The following is a 23,562-nucleotide window of genomic DNA, read 5'->3' on the forward strand; positions in this document are numbered from 1 at the left end:
AAATATGATCATTTTGTTTTTAAATATGTTAAATGTATTACTGCTAATAAAACAACAAAGCAGTTTGTAAAATGTATGAATTCAAAACTAGTTTTAAATATAAATGAATTTTTTTGCAAATATATAAAAGATGCATTTTTATAAAAATTAGAGGGGACATATGGCAACACAGTTTGGATAGTTTAGGATATCAACACACAAGGACATGTCACAGAAATAAATCCCCACACTAACAGGGGTTAGCCGTATGGGCAGAATCTACGTGAGTGTGTTTGTGTGTGTGTGTGTGTGTGTGTGTGTGTGTGTGTGTGTGTGTGTGTGTGTGTGTGTGTGTGTGTGTGTGTGTGTGAGAGAGAGAGAGAGAGAGGCAGGGGGCAGCGTATTAAATTATTTAAAGTGTCATTTTTTTTTGCATTAGTGGGAACATATGGTCTTAGATTATCTTACTCTCTACCTGGGAAGGTAAAGTACAGTGTGTGTGTGTGTGTGCGTGTGCGTGTGTGTGCGTGTGTGTGCGTGTGTACGTGTGCTTGGTGGAACATGTGTGTGTATGTCTCCAGCTGCTTGGATCAGCAGAGCTTTACATCCACAGGGAACCATTAGCAAGATAATAATGAGACCATAGCGAGGCTGGACGAGGAGGGTGTATGTGTGTGAAAGAAAGGGACACGGAGAAAGAGGAGGAGAAACTCGCTCAGTCATAGACATAAACATCGTGAGCAAATCCTTTGCTTGTTTTATCCTTACTTGGGAGTAATTTGAGAGGTTGTTGTCAGGAGGTAAAATACAGTCCTTGATGCATTTTACCCACCAATAGTCTTTCTTTTCAGTGTCCAATACTTTACATGAAGCCTGTCTGAAACTTGCTTAAATGATAATCCATCACAGTGAACAACATTGTTGTTATTTTTCTCAACCTTATGTTATTCCTGTGTACTACTCAAAGTGCAGAGTGATGGTCAACAGCAGTGCATTAACAAGAAAAGCAAATATCGAAGAGTTGAAATGATGAGGTAAATATTGCAGGTTCTTACACGAAGAACGAAGTAGGGAGTAAAAATTATCTTCTTTTGGGTTTATTTTGTATAATAGCAAACAAATGCACCAAACTAAAATACTTTTCAAAGTGCTTTGATATAGTAATGATGTTGTCTTGCGACGTTTCATGTATATGTATAGTTAGCTTCATTTCTTCTAGATCTGTAGGACTGACACATAAACCTAAATGGTTGATCATCACAGAGAGGTGTTACAGAGAGGTGTTGTAAGAAAATATCTGTTACATGACATTAATTTAACAAGCATGTAATTAGTTCAAAGCTATGTTTGCAAAGCATATTAGCAAAATACATTCTTTTGCAATGTGTATATAAATAGATTTGCCTGGAAATAAGCGGCTGAATTGACAGGATCGAGGAGCAGTTGTTTCATTTACAAAGATACTTAATTACTACTGGCGTCAATAGTCTCTGTGATAAAAGGTCAAATTCCCAACGTTGATGGATATCAGCTAGCTACCACTTTGACAACGCTTCTACTTTACAGCATAAACATGCAGCCACTTTGCTTCTTGCGTTCTCAAATGCAGCCATTGATTGCTGATGCTAATTGGATAAGGTCATCTTGACTGACCTGTTGGAAATGTCTTGGGTTTCCAAATCCCTGGTTGCTAATGGATAACATGTATTTCTGTAAGTCTCTGAAAGTTTAACTTGTTAGAGAGAGGAGATCCTTGCTGCTGATATAAAGAAGTTAATTTGATCATTTCAGGAGTCTCAGAACTTGAAAAGATGCCCACCGCCACATACACACACATATATCAATACATAAACATTCAACCAGTGTGTCAGATCAGATCAGCTTGAATCTCCAGCACTGCAAGGAGGAGTGTGTATGTGCCGAGTGACTGTGTGGGTGTGGGTGTGTGTGTGTGTGTGTGTTTTTTTCGAAGGTTGGAGCAAACTACCTGCATAAACACTGTAATCTGTCAAAGCTCAGCAGAACTAGTTCATACTACTTGGCACACACACACAAACAAATTGGCATTGTGGTCCCTCTCTCCTACTCTCTTTGTGTGGGTATCTGATGCATGAAATAACATTACACAGACTAACACTGGGAAAATGCAGCAGAGAGAATAGAAAATGCTAAACTGCCTTAACTATCGTTGTTTTGAGTGTTTTCTGGAACAGAATATCTCTCAAACAAAAGAATCTATACACAAGGTCTAACTTGCTTGTGGTTTCCAAAGCTTTCAAACACATCTCTTGGCCTTCCTGCCTTAGATGTACAAGGTTCACGTTTTAACTGTGATAATCTTTGTATCACTCATTTGTAAGAGAACAGCTCAGGATTTGCATCAGCCCCATCTACACTGCTAACTTGCAAGCCAGATGAGAATGAGAGGAGACAGCTTGAAAAGGTGAAATAATCAGAGAGGAAGAAAAAATACAAATATGCTACATTGAAACTAACACTGTCATGACGATAACAATAGTAACGTGACAATCTCACCAAGCAACAAATCTAGTCAGCCTTGGGCAAAACACATACACGCAAGGTCACAAACACAGACAAGTCATGCACACTGTCGGAAGCTGTCACTCACACTCTCTGTCACACACACACACACACACACACACGCACACGCACACACACACACACACGCACACAAACACACACACACTCACACGCTAAGTGAACCGTGAAAGTCGTAGAAAGTTTATCTGAAAGACAACTAACCAACTTCAGCAGAGTTTAAAGTACTGACCCTGGCAGAATGTTATTGGAAAAAAACTAAAGAAATCCCCAATTAACGCATGCTGAGTAAATAGTATATCTAATATTAACTGATTAACAACTGGTGTAGTTTTTTGTGTTTTAAAATTAAAGGGGCATGTACCATGCGATGCAGCTGTGAAAGACATTTGCCTGCAAACTTCAGTTCAAAGCCATATTGTCAAAAACATCCTTATACAGTTACAACACATATTTGGTTCAACATGGTACTGTTGTCTTACAATTACATTTTTGTTTGGTTCAGTTAAATGAGGAAAGGCTGTTAGATATTAATTAATTTGTTTTTATTTAGAGTCAATAATTGTTTCATTTTTTTATATGAGAAAATGCGAGTAAATATCTTTATGTTGTATGATTGTACACTGCTCTAGGTCTACATTCTGAGTGAATGTAGCTATCTTGTGCCTTTTTGCTTTGAAATACCTGTTTATTTTGACTTTACTGTAACACCAGTCTGATGCTCTGGGCCTACCTGAGATGTCTCCCCCGTGCAGGCCAGTCTGAGGCCTCGGCAGGTACTTCAGTGCTGCTAGATAGAAATCACCTGTGCCTCCTTGCTACCACATCCCCATTATACTGTAAACCACATTTAAAGTGTCCTCTTTAGCATTACTACTATAGCCAACAATGATGAAATAATAATGGAGAATAACTAAATATATTAAATTACAATCGCCTCTGGGGAAAGCAATTAAATGTAAAAAGGCCACTTTCTCTATTATGTCATTTTAAAAGTGCTGAAAAATTCCACAGGTCATGCCCCTGAAATGGTGGTAATTAATGTCTACGTGAAGAGCAAGAAGACTTTTCTTGGGATTCGGTTTATGTGACCTGAATATGATGTGAATATGTTATGTATTATAAGCTGCTTAGAGCTAGTGTTAGGAAGTAAAACAGGTCATAATTCCTTCTATAATATCTATTTTATATTGCTGTTATTAAGTTTCTCGCCGAAAACAACATCTTACAAGATTACAAGATCATGATTACGTTATAATTTACTTTCGCCCAATACTAACTTTAAGTGAACAGAGCTTGAATGCATAACTATAGTGCGACTCTATGGAAGCTCGCTTCGTTAACTTAAGTTAGCCGTTAGCTACGTTATTTAGCGAAGCAGGACTGTGCTGCCGTTTCTTACTCTCCTCCTGAGGATTGGAGGATATGTTGTTCACAATGTAACATTATCAGGGAAAAGGTAGAGTGCGTCCTCTCAGGTTTATAAGCGTCACGCTTTCGAGCATTCTTTCATATCCACCATCCCAAAGAAACTGAAACATGATACAGTGTGCGTATCGCAACTGTCGGAAAGCTTCGATAAGAGGAATGGATAGTCACAGAGGCATGCAGCACCAAGGAATTGGACAACTTGGAAGCGGTTCTCAATTTTCACCCCTTGTTACAAGCTTCTCAAGCAATTATTCATTTGATGGTCTTTCTTTCCTTTTTCTTCCAGTCTTTCAACATTATTTTTTTTCTTTGTTAAGCAAGAATGAACAGATAGGATTAAATTAGCATCTGTATTTCTTCCTTACTGTCAGCCTTCCTTCCAGTTACGTTTTAAGTGTGCCTGTGTATGTCAGACTATACGTCAGACATGGCTTAAACTCATGGCTAAAATACTGAAGCTAAAAATTATCAATCCTGCCGCAAACAGGCACTGACACTCTTCTTGTTAGTGATGCGAAGCTCACAAGGAAGCTTAAATGATGAATTAAATATACTACATTATTATATAGCACTGACTTTTAAGACGATGCTTTGACGCTGAATGTGGATTGAATTTTGGCCTTGCTTGGTTTTGTGTTTACTCATACCTTTCCATTGACGTGTACTCTATACATACATGCCACTTCTAGAATTAGAAGTTTTGTCTGAATAAACCATAAGGATTATTTAAGGGCACAGGCTGGAGCTATGTTCTGCCACAGCATGGCCTTTGTTAGGGACATAGTATGGCTGCAGTGTTATTGCTCACAAGAGGGAAACAATTTAAGTGTTGACCGATCAGACTGCAGCAGAATTAGTACTATGAGCTCAACCAATAATGCCCACACCCTTGTGTGAACACACATAAACATGCACCCAAGCAGCAGCAGCCTCAATCTGGTTATGCTGACTACAGACAAGCACACACACACTCACAAACAAACAATTTAATTTCCGTTTCTCAGCCAGTTTAATTTCGAGTTTTGTCAGAGCACATTATTACTTTTTCAATTCCAACAATAACCTCTACTTCCTCTCCTACTAGCTCTTCCACCTTTCACTTTCCCCACTGTTGTTCCCTTTGTGTCACTAATCTCAAGTTCTCAAAAATTCTCCCTTCTCTTTCCAAGTGGTCTTATTGTGACTTGAAGATATTGTAGAGCAATCCATTTGTGTTAATGGTATACTCAGTTAGTCACAGTGCAGTGTTTCCCCTAGGTTTACTGCTTTCGCTCACCGTGCGACGTGTGTGTGCGTCAGCTGCGAAGCCCCGCCCTTCGCAAAACGGAGAGAATGTGAATGCGCAAAGTAGACAGTACAAACTGAAACGTGCACATAAATTAGATCAATAGCATAAGGGTTTAGTTTATTTAATAAAAGAGCACCTGTCAATGTGAAAAGTGAGTTGTGAATAAAAAAATATATCTTCTTTAAATATTTTGAGAAAAAAAAACACCTTGAATTTCAGGCGGGGCCTCCGTTAGCGGGGCGCAGCGCCCCTCCAAGACAATGGTAGGGGAAACACTGCAGTGTATTAATACATCTGTACATACACAGGGTCCATCACATTTTCTCCCAAATTGGTACATTTTCATCTCTCTTCCTTGCACCATAGAGATATGTACACTATATTAATTTATGCTCTTTCTCAGTTTATCTTGCTCTTTTTCACTCACACAAACACATTCACCCAAACCATGAATATTCATAAGCATATTCTCTCTCTTTGAGATCATCATGAAATCTTCTCAGGGCTATGCTCATGTGTATGTATTTGTGTGAATATGGATGCCTTAAATGCTAAAGGTTATTTCTGTCCTGTAAATAATTCTGCACCAATTTAGTAGAAGCACACACACTGACACTCGCACGTAAATGCACAAACACAAAGGTGCACTCACAGGTCCACGCAGTAACTCTCTATAACACATACTGTATATAGCTTTTGTGGTTTTTCTACTGCATTAGACACTGCAGCTGTGCCGTATGTGTTTCCATCATGTTTGGATCCTGCTACTATAAAACACAGTTTGGTACAATATGAATGTGCTGAAGAAACATCCTTCTGATAATAGCCTAATTTCAAATGGTGTTTGTAAGATTGGTTTGGCCATTTCTTCAGTTACACATGTCGAGTCAAGTGAAGTTTATTTGTATACTTCAAAATCCCATTCAGTGGCTCAATGGATCTGTACCCATTCCAAGTGCTCTCGATACAAAATGAACAACCCTTAGGTCTACCCACCTGTATCGTAGGTGTTTTTCAATGTTACATCGTAGCATAAAACACCTTCCTATCATCCGTACAGCGGCATCTATTTCCCAAGAGCAGTGTGTACTGGGTGTGAGGGTATTTCTAGGATTTGTTTTAACTGATCAGTATCGGCTATTGTGCTGTATCGAGCCCGATCCAATCCTTTGTTGTATAACACACTATATAACTTTGCAAATGAATGTTCGGTTGTGGTGACCTCAGAGTGTAGCCAGCTGACTTGTTCCTTAATCTGTGTTCATTTGGGGTTGTAAATATTTCAGGCGTTATCTATCTAGTTTCAAAAAACTAAAATATGCCATATGGTAGGATCAAAGAGAGTTGGCAGAGAACAATGTTGATTTCTACTCATACCAATTACATCCCAAAACGATGTCTCTCTAAACCACAAGAATGAGGGGGACTTGCATGGCATTAGGGATAGCAGTCTTTTTTTATGCTTTTCAGAAAACAATCTAATTTACAATGTGATTGCTCAGTGGTGACAACTATATTCCAACATGGTAAATGACAATTTCCAACACACTAAATACATAGAGTGAACAGTAAAACACTAATGTGTGCTAAACACAACTCTATGGTAATAGTTTTATTGTTATTATTAAGTTCATTCAGGACCATAGTGGCTCCAACTGAAATGCAGGGAATTATAAAAAACCATAACATTCATATTTGCACCTAAGGGTAATTGTAATTCCCAAATCCACCCGGACTGAGTACCTGTGGAAGAGAAACACAAACATGTAGTTTCCACAAAGAAGGGGCAGAATATGTGAATATTATATCCACTAAGCACAGTGTGTGCCTATATGCTGTTGCTCAATGTTGGAACAAAAGGCATTCAATTGATTTAACCTATAACATGCTTTGGTCATAAAAGTGAGTGATGAAAGTGAATAGGGAGCTAGCAAGGAGCAGCATTTGACCATTTTGAGTGAGTGTGTATTCCATCCTCTTCTAGTCTATTATCAATGAATGCATGCTAATTTAAGCATAGTGTACTTATGTATGTTGATAGGTGCTCATGTTTGTATTTATGTAATTGTAAGAATAAAAGGACAAGATTACACAAGCAAGCAGAAAGAGAGTGAGAGAGAGAGAGGGGGGGGAGAGAGAGAGAGAGGGGGGGAAGAAAGAGAGAGAAAGAGAGGGGGGGAGAGAGAGAGAGGGGGAGAGAGTGAGGAGAGAGAGAGAGAGATAGAAACAGAGCGAGAGAGGGGAAGAGAAGGGGATATGATCATATGAGAGAGCGATGGTGGGGAAGATATAGATATTCTTCGCTTTGTGAGAAAGATCGAGCTATTATAGATGTCTTATCTGCTATCTACGCTATCTCTTTTCTTTTGCTCTCTCTATCTCTTTTTCTTTCTCTCTCTTTTTTTCTATCTCTCTCTCTGCTATCGATCTCTCTGTTTCTTGTTTTTTTTTTCTGAGAGACCGAGAGAGCGGGGGGAGAGAATTTCACATGATATTGCTAAAAGCACTGCATTTAAAGTCATTTGATTGCATGACTGAATAATTGATAGAAAGCTATTACGGCTGGTATGAATGCCTCTAGGTGTCACCCCACGCACGCACGCACGCACGCACGAAGAAACACACAAGTATACAACTATGTGTGTGTATGTTTGATCATTTTTGTGTGGGTATATGTTTTTTGTATGATGTGTGTTTGTGTGGGGGGGGGGGGGGGGGGGGTGTATTGCGAAAAGTTGTGTACGAGTGTGTTGATGAGTTGGCGTGAACATATTAGTAGCTCAGCTCCTCTTAGCCTCACTGAAAGAATGACAGGGACATTGCTAATCCAGCACTGACAAGTTGCCATTTCCCCCTCTTCCCTCTCTCTTCCCCTTATTTCTTTTCCTAAAACCAAATTACAGTTCACTGCAGAGTGAGGTTGTATTAGACTGGTTTTGGTTGGTATTGCTGTGCATGAAAAGGCACGGCTGATAGAGGCACAAGCATTAATACTATACAAAACTGAGAACCCTTAGATTCACAGTGAGGCAAATGTACATCTCTATTTTGCTTTTTTGTTCCCTCTTGTGAGGTTGGAAATGCAAACTGTATTTATTTGGCAGTGTCAACACATGTGAAATGATTAGAGATCAAATATGACATACTAGGTGACTGGTATCAATGCAACCTTTGTTCATGACCTTGATTATGCATGTACACTGTAGACTTTCAGTCAGATGTTAACCCATGTTGTCCGGGAAATCTATTGGACTTGTAATTAAAGACATTTCAGAATGTATCAGTTCTAGTGAGTGGGGAAATGATCCTAACCAAAATGTTATGACTTAAATGTGATCATTAGCAGCCTTATGAAAGTAATTTAAGTAAAATGAATAGAAGTGTGAATAAGTGAGACATCCAAGGTTAGATGTTAGAAACCAGCCTTGTCCAGGTGATGAATCTTCTCCATGTTATGACAGCTTATAGCAACAATGTGATTTAGCAGTTTTTCAATCCGTTTCATGAGAATTGCTCCTTATGTCCTCTTTATTCTTCAACACCTTCTTAATTAAACTGCCACAAGTTTCCAAAGAGTTGATCCATGACTGCGTTAACCTCCATGTTAATGTTTCGATGTCTTCCCCACCACGTCCGGAATGAACAGACTGACTGCAGGAGGGAGCTGAGCATCTATATATATAGATATATATATATATCTATATATATAACTATAGATGTAGAGTTCAAGCTAACCTCTGATCAGTAAGTACCTGGCCTGGATTGTGTTTGGTTTGTTTCATCAGGTTAGGCTCCCGCTGTTGTCACTACAATCCTGTCCACAGTCATCACACATAAATATTGGTGTGAATGCTTCCAGTGTGTCTCCTTGAACCTTGTTAACAGAGTCCTCCAAATCATTGCTGCTGACACTGAGTCTGAGAGCAGCTCCTACAGCAGTTTCCCCGAGGCTGATGCTATGGTGATCTACACCTCCTGTGTTTACACTGATTGTAAGCAATTCAATGTCTTTGTTCTTTGTACTGGTAGGTGGTATCTCTCTACACTAAGGGATCACATACCATGAACTGATAGTCCTCCCAGTTCAATGCTGTGAATCTGCCTTCTTCCTCCTGGGAGAGGTCCCTTCTGAGAAGTGTAAGTGCTTTCTCCTGTGTGTTAAGGGATTCTGCTCTTTTGGATGACTGACTGTGTTGCTTATCAGATCTACAGCTAAAAGTCACTCAGGTGGAGTGACAATGTTCAATATCTAAATCACTGATGAACGAAGAAATATTCTAAACTTAAGTCCAGTGTATTTATTTTTCTTATATTTTCTACGCCTACGCCTACGCCTTTTCTCCGCCAGAAAATTTAAACTGAAGTGTAAACCTGTAACTATGGCAAATGATCTCGTTCGTTGTATGAATATGTGAAAATATGCATATCGGTTATTGTAATTTAGTATTTCAATACAAAGTCTTACAGCAACCAAGCAGCTAATGGCAAAGAAATAAGAACAACTGTAACATAATGTTATTTGTTCAGTGTGGTAACCTATGAGCCAATTGATATCAAGAGCATGTGTTACATTGGTATTACAGCTTTCAAACTGGATCTTCTTTTCCTTGTGGTTCCAGTGTCAACTCAGTCACGACACCTTAAACCGCCAAGCAGTTCCATTCTCTGGCAGCACACTCTTTCCCAGATACCACGGTGCCCAAGGAGTTGCTTCTGGCCACTCACATACATGTTGGGGACAGATGTTTCAGAAAGCACCACACTGATCATGTGATCATGTGACTAAACAGGCCCATCTTCAGCCGACATCCACTCAAGATAGCCATAAAGGGAGATATACTGTATACCATGACAATCAACTAACTTGGCTGTCAAATTCTTATGGCTATACTTATGGTTAGCTATTAATCATTTACCCTGCACAGCAGCTGGATTCTCACGATATCACACGCAAATCCATTTTGTCAGGCTTCAAGAAATGTGTTTGTGTCCGGACCAATGTCTCAGTGGCTCGCTAAATGTTCGACCAGCATTAATAGACATTTATTCTGGCTCTCTGTTTATAGGTGAGCTGGCATACTGGAGAACATTTTATTGTAATTGGGGGCCAATGTGAGCCGTTGGGAATCATATGGTATGTCAAAGTAAAACAATGAGCTGTCAGCGGCTGGAGGCGGCATAAATCTGCACATTGTGGGTATGATTCTCGGTCGGATCAGTTGCACAAGCAACTCTCTCCAGGGACAGGCAGTTATTTACAGATAAATTTATGATAATATCACAAAAATGGACAATGAAACTTTAACGTAATAGATACCTACAATGTTTAAATGACGTATATAACAAGTTAATCTATTCAACAAGATGTTATTTATGTATAATCTTCTCCTGCCGTTATAATATGGATTAATTAAATAAGTGAAATATAGTTATTTCCCAACGTACGCACTGTAGTGTGTCATAGCATACAATGTGCACACGGACCATCTACAGCTACCCCGAAATCCAAATATAGACAATAGCATACAGTACATTCTGCACCTTTGCCTCTCTCCCACACAAATCTTTGATTATAAAGTAGGCATAAAAACACACACACACTATCAGCACACACACAATACAGATAAACATTCCTGGATTGCCTGCCTGGCTCACTTTCAAATACACGCACACAAATGCATGCACAGTCTGTCTGTCGTTCTGTCTCTCTCACAGACACGCATATACATTTTAATTATATGAAGGGTTTTTGTCCAAAGCATTATTATGGAGATCATTATTCCTATAATATTGTCAAGTGTTCTTAAAAAAATAAACCAATTGCCAGTAGCCGATTCTAATTATAGTCATTTGTTTTCATTTAACAAATTTAAACTTTAGTATAAAACTCTTCATATACAGTCATGCACATACACATAGAGGTTAAGTCGTCCATACCTCGACATATCGGAGCAGGAAAGTCCCAGACGGCGGTGTTTCCAGCATTGGTAATACAGGTGAGTGTGGCGTGGCCGTCTAAGACGTAACCAGGAACACAGTTGTACTGCACACGGTCTCCCACAGCAAAACGGCCGCCACCACTCAGCACTGCTTTGGGGGGGACACCAGGGTTTCCACAAGACGTACTGTGGAGTTCTGCAGAGGGGGAGAGAACATGAGAAAGAGAGAAGGGTTCAGGCTTGTTGTATTTCTTTTTTTTTTTTATAATTGCACTACAATGTTTTAACTATGTATTTCCTCTATCTTGACCATCACTCAACCACAGCTTTTGCTCAGTGATCCATCCAATCCAAACACTGCTCTGGCCCACACACTGCATTTACCATTACAAACACAGTTCCATTTGCATTGTGATGATGCAGTTTAAATACCTACACAGCCTGTTCTAAAATCTTACCCCGAGCACATACAGTATATGGGAAATGTCCTTAGGCCTTTAGTTCTTTATAATGCATATTGCACGATGGCTGTAAAAGCATATTTTGACTGCACTCTCAGTCAAAGCAAATTAAACACAGCCCCAGAGAAAGGGGGAAAGACAATATTATAGTGTTTTATAGTTAATCACATTATTCCCTTTGGATACATTTACAGTTCTGTGCATAAGATGTATGCACAAGTGTGCACATAAACATCTGCACGTGCACATGCACACACACACACACACGCACACACACACACACACACACACACACACACACAAACAGAGGAGAGAGGGAGAGACAGAGAGAGGGGGTGAGAAGGGGTATTACAAGCCATAAACCAGGAAGTAGATGGGAGAACAGGGACCAACTCCGGTCTTATTGGTTGAACTTGATTGATACAACTATGAAACTGTTCAGACAGATAGGGGGTTAGGGAGGGAGGAGAGGGAGACAGACAGATTGGGTGAGGGTGAGGGGGAGGCAAGAGCAGAGAGAGACAAAAAGAAGGGGAGTTGGAGAAAAAAAACAGGGAGACAGGGAGAGGCAGAGGATGCCCAACATGATAGATGGAACTATGAAACTACTACGACAGAGGGAGGGAGGGAGGGAGGAAAGGAGAAAGTTAAAATGGGAGGCAAAAGCAGAGAAAGGAAGAAATCATAGTCATAGTGAGAAAGAGTATGCTCAGTATGCTCCTAAATGAGAGGTGGAGATAGAGCTGCTCTTTTTCTTAAAATGTCACCAGAAAATCTGAAAACCTTCACTCCTCAAACATATGTGCAATATTCTTCAAATGAAAAGCTAGACTACAGCTGCAGGAGCTCTTTTCAATGCTAACAGCAAAAATGTTTTCATTATTATTCACAGAGCAGACAGTGGGTTAGGAAGATTTGATGTCAGCAAATGAAACGATTGAGTGATTCTTGGTTGGCTATTTGATTCATTTATACAATGACTTTATTGCAATGCCTTTTCAATTACACACTCTTCTCTCGCTCTGCCCTCCCTCTCTCTGTACCTCCACTGTAGCCACAGTGCTGGTGATTACCCAACGGATTATGTGGACATTTTGCATTTTGTCACACACAAACTCAGTCTTCTAGTTTCCTTTAAATGAAACTTGCTGCCTTTTTATTATTAGCATCCATCTCGAATGTCCACGAGACCAAAGCTTGTGGATCATTTAAAAATAGAACAAAAAGAACAAAAATAATAACAGAACTTATAACTTTGCCTCTAAATTAGTTTCCATTGCAGAAAAACAAAAACACCCAAGCATGCTCTTATGGGCTGTAATTAGTTGATTAAAAGTTTCTGTTTAAGGTTTTCTTAAGAGGGTATATTTAAGCGTGGACAACATAAACGAGAGAGGAAAATCGTTTTTTGCTAAAGACCCCTCCAACCGCCATCCTCCTTATCTTCACACAGACACACAGCTACAGAGAAAAGCAAACTGACAAGAAACATTTGGACACTAGCACACATGCACATACACACAAACACCCAGGGTCATCCATCAATGTGGCAACCCCCTGTGCTCTATTGTGATTGGATGTCAGGTTTGCCTAGTGTTGCGACCTGTTAGCCTATTGATTTTGCCAGTTAGTGTGGCACACTCAGTGTCAGGATGTTTGGTGTTCAGTGTCCTGGACACACATATCCTCTCCGAACACAAACACACATATGTAGACGTTCAGTGGTGGTTCAGGGTACTACCACAAACACACACACACACACTAACACATTCCAGTCTTAGATTACATTACAGTTCATTTAGCCGACGCTTTTGTCCAAAGCGACTTATAAAAATATAAATGTATTCTACATCTCTTTGTTCTATCTCATCTTTTCGCTACTTCTTTGTCACTCTTTATGTCTTTCTTCGTCCTCTTCTCCATCTTTATATCTTTCTTTCTCATTTCCCTCGTTTTTTTTTTTTATCTCTCCCCCTCTTCCCTTAATGTCTCTTCTTGTCACTCTTCACCCATCTCCTCCCCTCCTGTTCCCCTGCTTCCTCCTCCTCAACAAAACTTTGATGACATGCCAGGTTCTTGCCTCTCCCTCTCTATCTCTCCCCTGTTCCATCCATACCACTATATCACAGTTTCTGTCCATTCCTTCTTTCCTCCTCACTGTCTCACCCTAGTTTATTGTGAACATCACATAGTTTCATTACACTAGTTTATTCAGTAGCCTGTGGCTTCACTACACTTCTTTTCATGGTTTATTGCCGACTGCCCCCTCTCTTATTTATTCTCTCTTACCCTCACTTCTTCCTCCTCTCTTCTTCCTTTATTCTGTTGAGTATTCTGTCTCTCCCCAGTTTACCATAACCATGATTTCAGTCTCAGTTGCTTCACTACAAGCTGCTGCTTTTATGAGCCATCTGTAGAACTATCTAAATTTCTCACACACAAACACACTCCACACACCCCCTTACCCAACCATACAAACACACACACACACACACAAACACATGCAGAGCACACGCCATCTTACAGCTACTATTGCTACCGCACACACACACTCACACACACACATACATAACCATTTACCTGGCTTTTATTTCTCCCTAGATAAGCAATTACAGCAGAGTCTGAACAAAGGGAACACAAGATAGAGAGGGAAGACGTGGGATGGGGGAAAAAAAAGGAGTGGTAGGGAAAAAGTGAGATCAAAATGCTAGAAAACCAGAGAGAACGCTGCCTTGCTTTCAGAGTTTTTAGTGAGACAGATGATGCCGCACGCAGACTGGAGGATTGGAGAGGGGGAGTGAAGGACAGTGAAGACATAGGGAGAAAGACAGAGAGGGAGACAGAAAAAGGAAAGAGAGGCATAGACAGAGAGGGATGCTTCAATAAGTTTTGGAGTTTTACGCCTCCGTCAGCAATAACTTCTGTAAAAGATGAACCAAGTTTGATAGCAGAACATGATAGATGCTGAAACGCAGGAAAATAAAGCATAGAATCTGTTACAAGAAACCATGAACATGGATTTCCATTTACTACATCTGAAAAAAGGATTTTCAAATATTCTATTCAAGACATTTCCCGTAAAATATGCAAGGTTTATAAGGACTGCAACAGAACAGACGGATGAGTCCTGAGAAACAAACAGATATGTGTTCGGGGCCACTTAGCTCTATAAAAGGTTTCATTGGCTGTCAGTTGCCTGTCAGTTTGATTTATTCAACACTTTGACCAACTCTTTTTATAGACTTGTGAAGAACTTGTGTCATAAAACATTTTCAGTCCGTTAAGTTAATTCAATTTTATAGCATAAGTTGTGAATCATTTGTGTGGTCAGGTAGCCTCCTGAGAGCTCTGGTTTATTTCCTCTCCTCTTATTATTAGTATATCTTATATTAGTATTAATACATCACTGTGGATTATTTGCTTTCGTGTCTAAGGGTTCATTTTGGAGAGAGGATCATACAGAATCGGACAAACGCGTATGAGAAGTTAGCTACATCCTACTGTAATCATTTCAGCTTTCACAGTGTTCCTAAATGTGTGTTTATGAATATAGTTTTTCAGCCAGAAATTGGCATTAAGATACAGTTTGGCAAAACAAGAGTTTCTTATTTACAGTGATGGATTACCATTACCAACTGAATTACAAGCTTCTGGAGTTGCTGGAGTTAAATGTCATCAGTAATTAAATGTGAACAGGCGACAATGGTACTGTCACAATTAATATGGAAAGGATAAAAAAAACTCAAAAATGGTAATAAGAGAGGTTATTATCAGCTCGTCTCATTATTTTAAACTGTTGCTGCGGATTTAGCCCTTTCAAGTTTGATCTTTCTCATAATACAAATACTAATTTGATTAGTTAAACAATTATACAGTAGAATCAAATATAAACATGTGGTATATGGTTTAAAAAAAGGCATTTTTAAGCAACTATAATATAATATGTGTAATATTGACAGTGGAGATTCTTTTCCTCAAACAATCCCTCCATTGTTAGAAAGTTACTGCAGAGCTTTCAAGCAACTGTGATTCATACCAGGGTTCAGGCAATTTCCTCAAATTCTAACTATGACAGCTCAACAATCACGGATAGGATAATAAGGAATTATTCTACATGGCAGCACGCTTTTTAATATGAAAAGATTAATGCCAAGATGAGATATCCTCCATTTGAAAAGTGTGACACCCTTCTCTACAAAAGCATTTATGGCATAAAATAGAAAACGCCACTGAAAAGCTCATTATTAAGGATCATGCTGAGCAAACGCTGAGCAAAAAGAGGAGGAAGGAACGCAGTATTACTATTTTACAATCTATTTTAAACCAACAATAGTTAAATGGGTTAAACTATTGAATGTCTCTTCCTAATAAAATCTTAAAGAGTGTGATAAAGAGAGAAAGAATGGGCCAAATGCAATGGTGTTCATAAGTAGCCGCTGCTAGATAAGAGTAGTTAGAGGCAGAGTACACTTCCTCTTCATTGTTGATGATTAACACACCACTACACAGCACAAGGCCAGGCAAGATCTGCCCACTCCAACCAACTCTTTCCACCGTACAATAAGAGAAACAGCAGGAGATAAGTCTACGGAATAAGAAGACTATTACAGACACATTCACTTTGAGTCTTGAGACGCTCTGTGGCGAAGCAAGGCATAAGCACCATCAATATAACAAGTCATTTAGCATTCTTTCCATTCAAGTCCTGGTCAACTTTAAAGTGATAATAACCAGAGCACTGCTCACACAAGCTTAACAAGATCTGAACTTTGACGGTAGATTCAGCTCAAGGAGAATGGTCCATTTCCTGATTTTCCAAGTAATAGTAACTTGATCTAAACAAGATACTTCCGACCATGGCCTGATAAATGAATTACTGTTTTTCTCACTTTTAGAGGAATGTGTCAGATAACTGTGGTCGTTCTAATTATTAGTAAAGTTCTAAACGTTTCAATAATGGATATGCCTAATTTACACAAGTACCTAAAAACAGTACGCCTCTGCAGTATTTGTGTAAAGATAATGGCCATCTTCCACCTCTGCAGATTACAGCAGGGAAAGCATTTAGGGTAGTTGGCTTTGTACTGAGTTCCATTTCTGCACCAATCATCCACTTGATTTGTGATTACATGACAACTTAACACTGCCAGTTCCAGAATGTTCCACCACAACTCTGCATTTTGGTAAAACCCGACAACTGGATGGCACTATGTGTCTGCTTTAATCATGGTGCCAAAATACATTGGTTGTCTAATTGGCTCTTAAGGGACTGAGCCAGAGCCGTACTTGCTCTTAATTTTGACAGGAGGCAAAATCCAAACTACAACTGTGCGAGACCTAGAAAGGGTTTTTTTTTTCTTCTGTTGTTGTTTTTCTTTATAAATGGACTGCGTGAGGAGGATCATTTTCAACAATCAACCTTCTCTTAAAGCAGCTATCTTTGCATAACTATAGCCAACCATTATAGTTGCCAAAACTTTATCTTCACCATCGTCCATCCATAATTGTCGGCCCCTGATATTGTAGGAATGTTAATTGAAAACATTGGCATTAACATTCAAAGACATCATCCAATATCAACATGTTGTGTGTGGTTAGGTTTTGGACAGCAATGAACTTCACTAGTAAGCCCCCCACGCACGCACGCACGCACGCACGCACGCACGCACGCACGCAAGTAAAAGCACTCCTGAAGATTGCCTTAGTGGTGCCTTGATGTTCTTTTTGAACAATAATTATCTGTATTCAATACGGGCATGAAGCAGCTCCAAGAGTCCTGATGTCCATACTGGAGATCACTAATTGCCGCAGATAACAGCCAAACTGGCAAGGAAATACCCAGAAGATACTGGTGTTTGAAGTACAGTATGAAAGTAAATGTATTTGGTTAAGATTTGCTAAACCTCGTGTCTCTCAACCACTGCTGGTTAGACAGAAATGCATCCCTTATTCTCCGTCTATTTCTAATGATACTAGTCAGCTAAAAGTCAAATATACATCATTTTAATGGCCACTGTGCATGCAAAATGATTTAATCAAAATAACTAATAAGAGCACACTTTCACATAAATGCAGTGAAGTGAATAGTATGGTACTCCTTTGAAAAGTATTTTAGTTAAGTATAAACGTGTAAATGTGATAGAAATAGCCGGGTGGAGATGAAATTTAATGAGACTGGTTGACACAAGTTAATCATTTGGAGAAAGACAATAACCCTGCCAAACACAATTACCTCATTTGTGTAGAGTATTCGTCTAAGAACGTTAGTTTAAAAAAAAGATGCACTTAGGTTTTTCGCAGCCTTGCAATTTCTCTACATTTAATTGAATGAGCAGATAATGAAGGCAGTCTGAAAGAAACATGTGGATGTTAATTATAAGCCCTTTACCTACACTTCACCAGTGGGTGTGCACGCTCTAGTTACTGTGTGCGTGTGCCATTGCGTGCATGTCGTTGCGCGTGTGTAAAGTGTGTGTGTGTCTGTGTGTCCATGTGGGTATAGCTCCTTGATGTGGTGATCAATGGTTCTCTGAATCCTGGTTCAATAAACCATTAGATTCCCCCTAAAGACATCCTGCCAACAGAACTACATTAGACACACACACATAGTACATAGGAAAACAAAAATATCACACAAACCATCTTCCCTCACTAGTTGTCCTGTGTTTACAGGCGGCAGCGATCAGGATTGAAGAAGATCATGGGTTAGTTTCTTTAGGCCTTTTTTTATAGAGTGTACAGCAGTACACTCTATAAAAAAAGTTTGATCTGACCTGAAAGAGCTGACTCCGTCTGAAGACTAGAACAAATCAGCTCCATCAGACTTGATCAAACAAAATGGCCCGGTGTTTACAGGCATTGCAAAAACAGAGAGTTTTTTTTAATCACACTGACCTACTGTAGATGGTCATATTAAAGACATATAATGGGACTTTTGGCAATTACAATGCTGGGAAATACAGCTGGTTGTATTATCTTTATGTCCAGCACCGTATGTATTTACTTGTGTGCGTGTTGAACAGTTTAACAAACTATGTGTGAGACTGATTGTTCATGACCACAATATCACACTGAACAGTAGAGCTAATAGCAATTTTCTCAACACACAAAGGTAAGCTGTCTATATTCTGAAAGGTCAGTACACCAGTGAGCTCTGACGTACCATTAGTCCTTATATCAAGGGGCTCCAGTGATTTAACTCAGGTTCCGATTTGTTTTCCTCTCTCTCTAACTGACCCTTCTCTTCTCTGTCTTACACATGCATCTCTCCCTCCCGCCTCTTCTCTTATCTCTTCTCACAGCCACCCCTCTTCTCACTATTAATTAAAACTCTATGTGTGTGTGTGTGTGTGTGTGTGTGTGTGTGTGTGTGTGTGTGTGTGTGTGTGTGTGTGTGTGTGTGTGTATCTGTACTTCAGGCTTCGGTATTAATTAAAGGTGTGAATGCTAATTGGTCAGATCAATAATGGGTCGTTAGGCCTCAGGGGCCGACAGGCAATAGGAAATCGTTATGTGTCTGACATCACTGTCACTCTACTAAAGCTCCACTGCACTGTGACACATGGACACACAGACACACACACACACCTGCACTTAGACACACAGATTTTTTACTTACACTCACACTATTGTCATCTTGAAAGATAAGTTCACCTCAAAGGTTTTGAGAGATAGAGAGAGAGTTTAGAAGCAGAAGAGGTTAGCAAGACACAACTGGCGCGACTAACTGTGTGTTCCTAAAACTTAATCATTATCCATTAAGGAAAGTGACGGAGAGAGAGAGAAGAGAAGGAGAGAGAGAGAGAGAGAGAAGAGAGAGAGAGATAGAGGTGGGAGAGAGAGGAGAGAGACGAAGAGCATAGATCAGAGGGATCGGCTATATGCTCGGATCCGCTGCGCGCTATCAGAGCGCGCTACTCAGCATCTAGCTCGCTCTCCCTGTATCGCAGCTTCCCGCTCATGCTGCTTCACTCTCTCTCTCTTCGCGTCTCTCTCGCTCCTCTCTCTCTCTCGCTATCCTCGCTCTCTCTCTTCTCTCCTCGCGCCTCTCTCTCTCTCTCGTCTCCTTCTCCTCTTCTCTCTCTTCTCTCTCTCTCTTCTCTCTCCCTTCTCCGCCCTCTCCTCTCTCTCTCCGCTCGCTCGGAGTGGCTGAGATAAAGGTTTTTCAAGTAAGAATCTGATGCCATAGTTGTCATTGAGCAGAACTGAGTAAATGAGTGTGTCCTCTCAGAAGGCCGTTTTGTGCTGATCAATACCAGAGCACTCTTTCTCTCCCCTAACACAAACTTTGTTTTTAAAACTCCTTTTTTTGTCTTTCAATCTATCCTCTCTCTTTTGTCATTTTGCCATTGAAGAATAGAAGAAAAAAAGAGAAGATGAAGATGAAGATGGTAGCACAAAAGGAATCTCACAGAACTGGTGATTTAATCGGTGGGATAAAGCCAGAGCTGGCAGGTGGTCAGATCAATTTGCAAATCCACCCAAACACAGACGCCTCACCATCATGCACCAACTAACCTCCAGTGCTACCTTGCTACCAATAAAAACTGCTTTTGTGTGGAACTGGGCTCTTCAAATAAACTTGAAGTTGAACATCCACCCAAGTACTTCTTTGCAACTGTTGTCTGTTTGACAAGGGCACAAATGCATTGAAAAGAGAAAACACACAAACACATTTAAAGATGAAAATCAGCTTTCCTCTAACTTTGCACTCGAAATGTTTCACTGAAAAACTTGCTCTGCACATTCACCATCTCGTCTTTTTGTATCTTAATGACCTCAAGGCCTTTACTACAGTTCTATCCTCAAGACTTGACAGTTTGTAGCTCTACTACTGTTAAAGTTGTTGATGGTTCCACCTGACAGTTAGTATTATGGGTGTAATGAACATTGCTGTCTCTAGGGGTCACAGGCAGGGCCTTTACTGTTGTCACTTTCACATATCTCTAATACCTTCCGACAGACCGTTCCCTTGTCCTTAAGACAAACTGACACCAAGTGAGCAGACATCATGGAGGGCTATGCAAGGTTAATGTTGTTAAGTAGTGTATAAATCATTAACTGGTAACCCATGTACATATTATTGCCTGTAAAGACAGTCATTGTCAAAGGGTGTGTGTGTGTGTGTGTGTGTGTGTGTGTGTGTGTGTGTGTGTACAGTGACTTTAGCCACACTCTGGTGTATACTGCGCATATTTAATAAAAGCGCACCTAGTTTGTCTTTGAGTGTGTGTTCGTGACAGCCCATACTCTGTGCTGACAAAATCTGTGTTTGCGTGCACAGTCGAGGTGTACTAGCTAGAATTTTGCGTGTGTGTTTTCCAGAATGTGTGTGATATCTAATAGCTGTGGTTACTGTAGCGTGACTTATTAAATTTAACATCAAGACACCCCCTGGAAAGCTGACATACAGATGCCGGCACACGGCAGCACGCACAGACACACAGACACACAGACACACAGACACACACCTTAACTGTGAAACTAACCAACCAAAACAGACACAGCTGAGTTCTTCCTACATATAAAGGCAATGATTATATAGTGTCTGAAAACAGAATATAGTAAATTAAAGAGTAGAAATATTGTATAACCTCCTTTTCCATTGATAAAAATAAAAGGATAAAAAAAACTGTCAGCCGTGGTCAAAACCATGACAACAGGCACCGAACCACACACAACTGGCTTGTTTTCTCATTGATGTTTCTCCCAATAACGGGTGCTGCGGAAAATCAACACCTAAATGAACAGGTTCCACCTTGCAAAAAACTGTTAGCACTGAGGTTCAACGAGGATAATGATTCAACAACTATATTATTTTACTTTTTAAGACGCACTGCTGAAGCTGTTTGCGTTGATTGGTTTAAATACCTGACATGAGCACTGATCCAAAAGCTGATATCACAATGCACAGTATGGCCACAGCCTTTATGCTTGAATATATTTCAAGATATAAGCAGCCGGCCTCTGTCCTGTTCTTTCAACTCATTTCCCTCCTGTCCCTTTTCATCTCTTCTTCTTTCATCTCCTTGTCCTCGTCTGTCACCAGTCTTTGTACCATTACTGCAGTACAACCTAACATCAACCACAACCCAACAAGTGTTAACATATATATATCTCATAGCGCATGCTGCCATTGTGTTTGTTGTTTTTGTATTTGGGTGTATTTGGGTGTGCACGGTCACTGGGGAATCAATTTGTAACAAACTCGTTCTTTTCATCACAGAACAAAACTTCAATAATTTTTAACTATCTGTTGTGACAGACACAGACATCACAAGGCAAAACTCTGTCTCATATCTTCTGCAAAGTAAAGCAGTTATTTTGAGATTGACTTGCTTTTGTGCTACAGCTAACTGCATGTGATCAACAGATGCTCAGGCAATGTTTTCTCCAAACATTTAAATATTGGCTTTGCAGTTGATGTTTTGTACTGTGTTTTACATTGATATTGAAACAAAAATGGTCCGTGCACAAACGCATTACAACTTAAGGAAAATATTTAACAAGTTAACTTGTGTTGAGATGTTATCTGTAAGTAGGAATAATCATTCATTTCATTGTGCAATACGATAAGTACTGTAAAAATATCTGGAAATAGTTCCACATGCAAAACATATCAACCCCGTCCTACTAGGATATGGATCAAACGTCTGGCTGTTATAGTTTATTCGAACATGAAAAAACTTGTTTCCAGCCTCAAATTCCTACTAAAAATAATAAATCCAACGACGTGAGCCGTCACACAAAGCTAGTAGTGCTGTGTTACTGTACTTTCCCCTGCTACACTGCAGTTCTCCCTCCTATAAGACATTTAGTTAAGATATTAAAAGCAGTGCGATAGTGTAATTAAAAAAATCTGATGATAGAACATCAGAGCATAGGGGCAAAAGAATACAGCGCTGTTAGTCATTTTAACAATTAATTAGACAAGATCGAGAGAAGAATCCCATGGAATGGCCTTAAATAATGAAACCTGCTGATGAGAAGAAGCTTAAGGAGGTTAGAGATCATTCTGTCGATGTTCCTTATCACATTTTATGTATTGCCGTTACATTTGGTGAATATTGTCTGACAGTGTTGAGGGATACGTTTTGCTTAATCCTCCCTCGGAGTGCTGTCTGAATCACGGCATCAAATACTGCCATGTCAGCATGACCCTGCTCATTTGGTGGTTATGCTAATGAGGTGACATTCCTTCCTGCTTGGCAGGAGTAGCTGATTGGATGGGCCGAGGTGGTGACCCTGAAGGGAGGCCGTTTGATTGGTTGGCTGATATAAAGCTGAATAATGGACTGACATTGGCCAGGAGGCTGTATTATTATTATCAACACACACACACACACACACACACACACACACACACACACACACACACACACACACACACACACAGATTTTAACTATGTATCAGTAAAACCTATATTTTAGCCAGGTGGCCAGTGGTTGTCTGACAGACTTGAATATCAAATCAATATATCATTTGATATCATTTCTATCCTGTCCTGGCACAAATGGGTTTAGTAGCCATCAGCTATAATGCAATCATAGTATTTAATATCATTCAGATATCAGGCCAAATTCTTTTAGAGTCAAATTCCTATCTTGCCAATCTAGGAACTGAAAGATTACACTTTACTCTGACTACATTTCTCCAGGTATCAGAGCGAAATTTATTTTGTTGGACAATCTTTCCTGTTAGATATCTAGAATTTCCAGGCACTAAAACAGTTGGCAGCTTTTAATCCGTTATCAAAATAGTTTCATCCAGGTATCACATTCATTTGCAATTTGCTGGATATCCTGCCCAGCCAGATGCAAAGAGGTTTGGCAGGCAGTTACTGTAATTACATTATCCAGACATCAAATTGATACATTGTGTGGACAGTCGTTTGAAGGCCTGACA

At 39.8% G+C, this 23,562-nt stretch overlaps 1 protein-coding gene across 1 annotated transcript in view; it reads right to left on the minus strand.

The window, feature by feature from the left end:
* LOC115015839 (CUB and sushi domain-containing protein 3-like) overlaps nt 1-23,562 on the minus strand; it is a 310,217-nt gene that overhangs the window by 170,185 nt on the left and 116,470 nt on the right. The window contains 1 exon segment of the mRNA XM_029443438.1: nt 11,195-11,392. Coding sequence (XP_029299298.1) covers nt 11,195-11,392 — 198 coding nt within the window.

The sequence above is a fragment of the Cottoperca gobio genome, chromosome 11, assembly GCF_900634415.1.
Source record: "Cottoperca gobio chromosome 11, fCotGob3.1, whole genome shotgun sequence".
Taxonomy (NCBI): domain Eukaryota; kingdom Metazoa; phylum Chordata; class Actinopteri; order Perciformes; family Bovichtidae; genus Cottoperca; species Cottoperca gobio.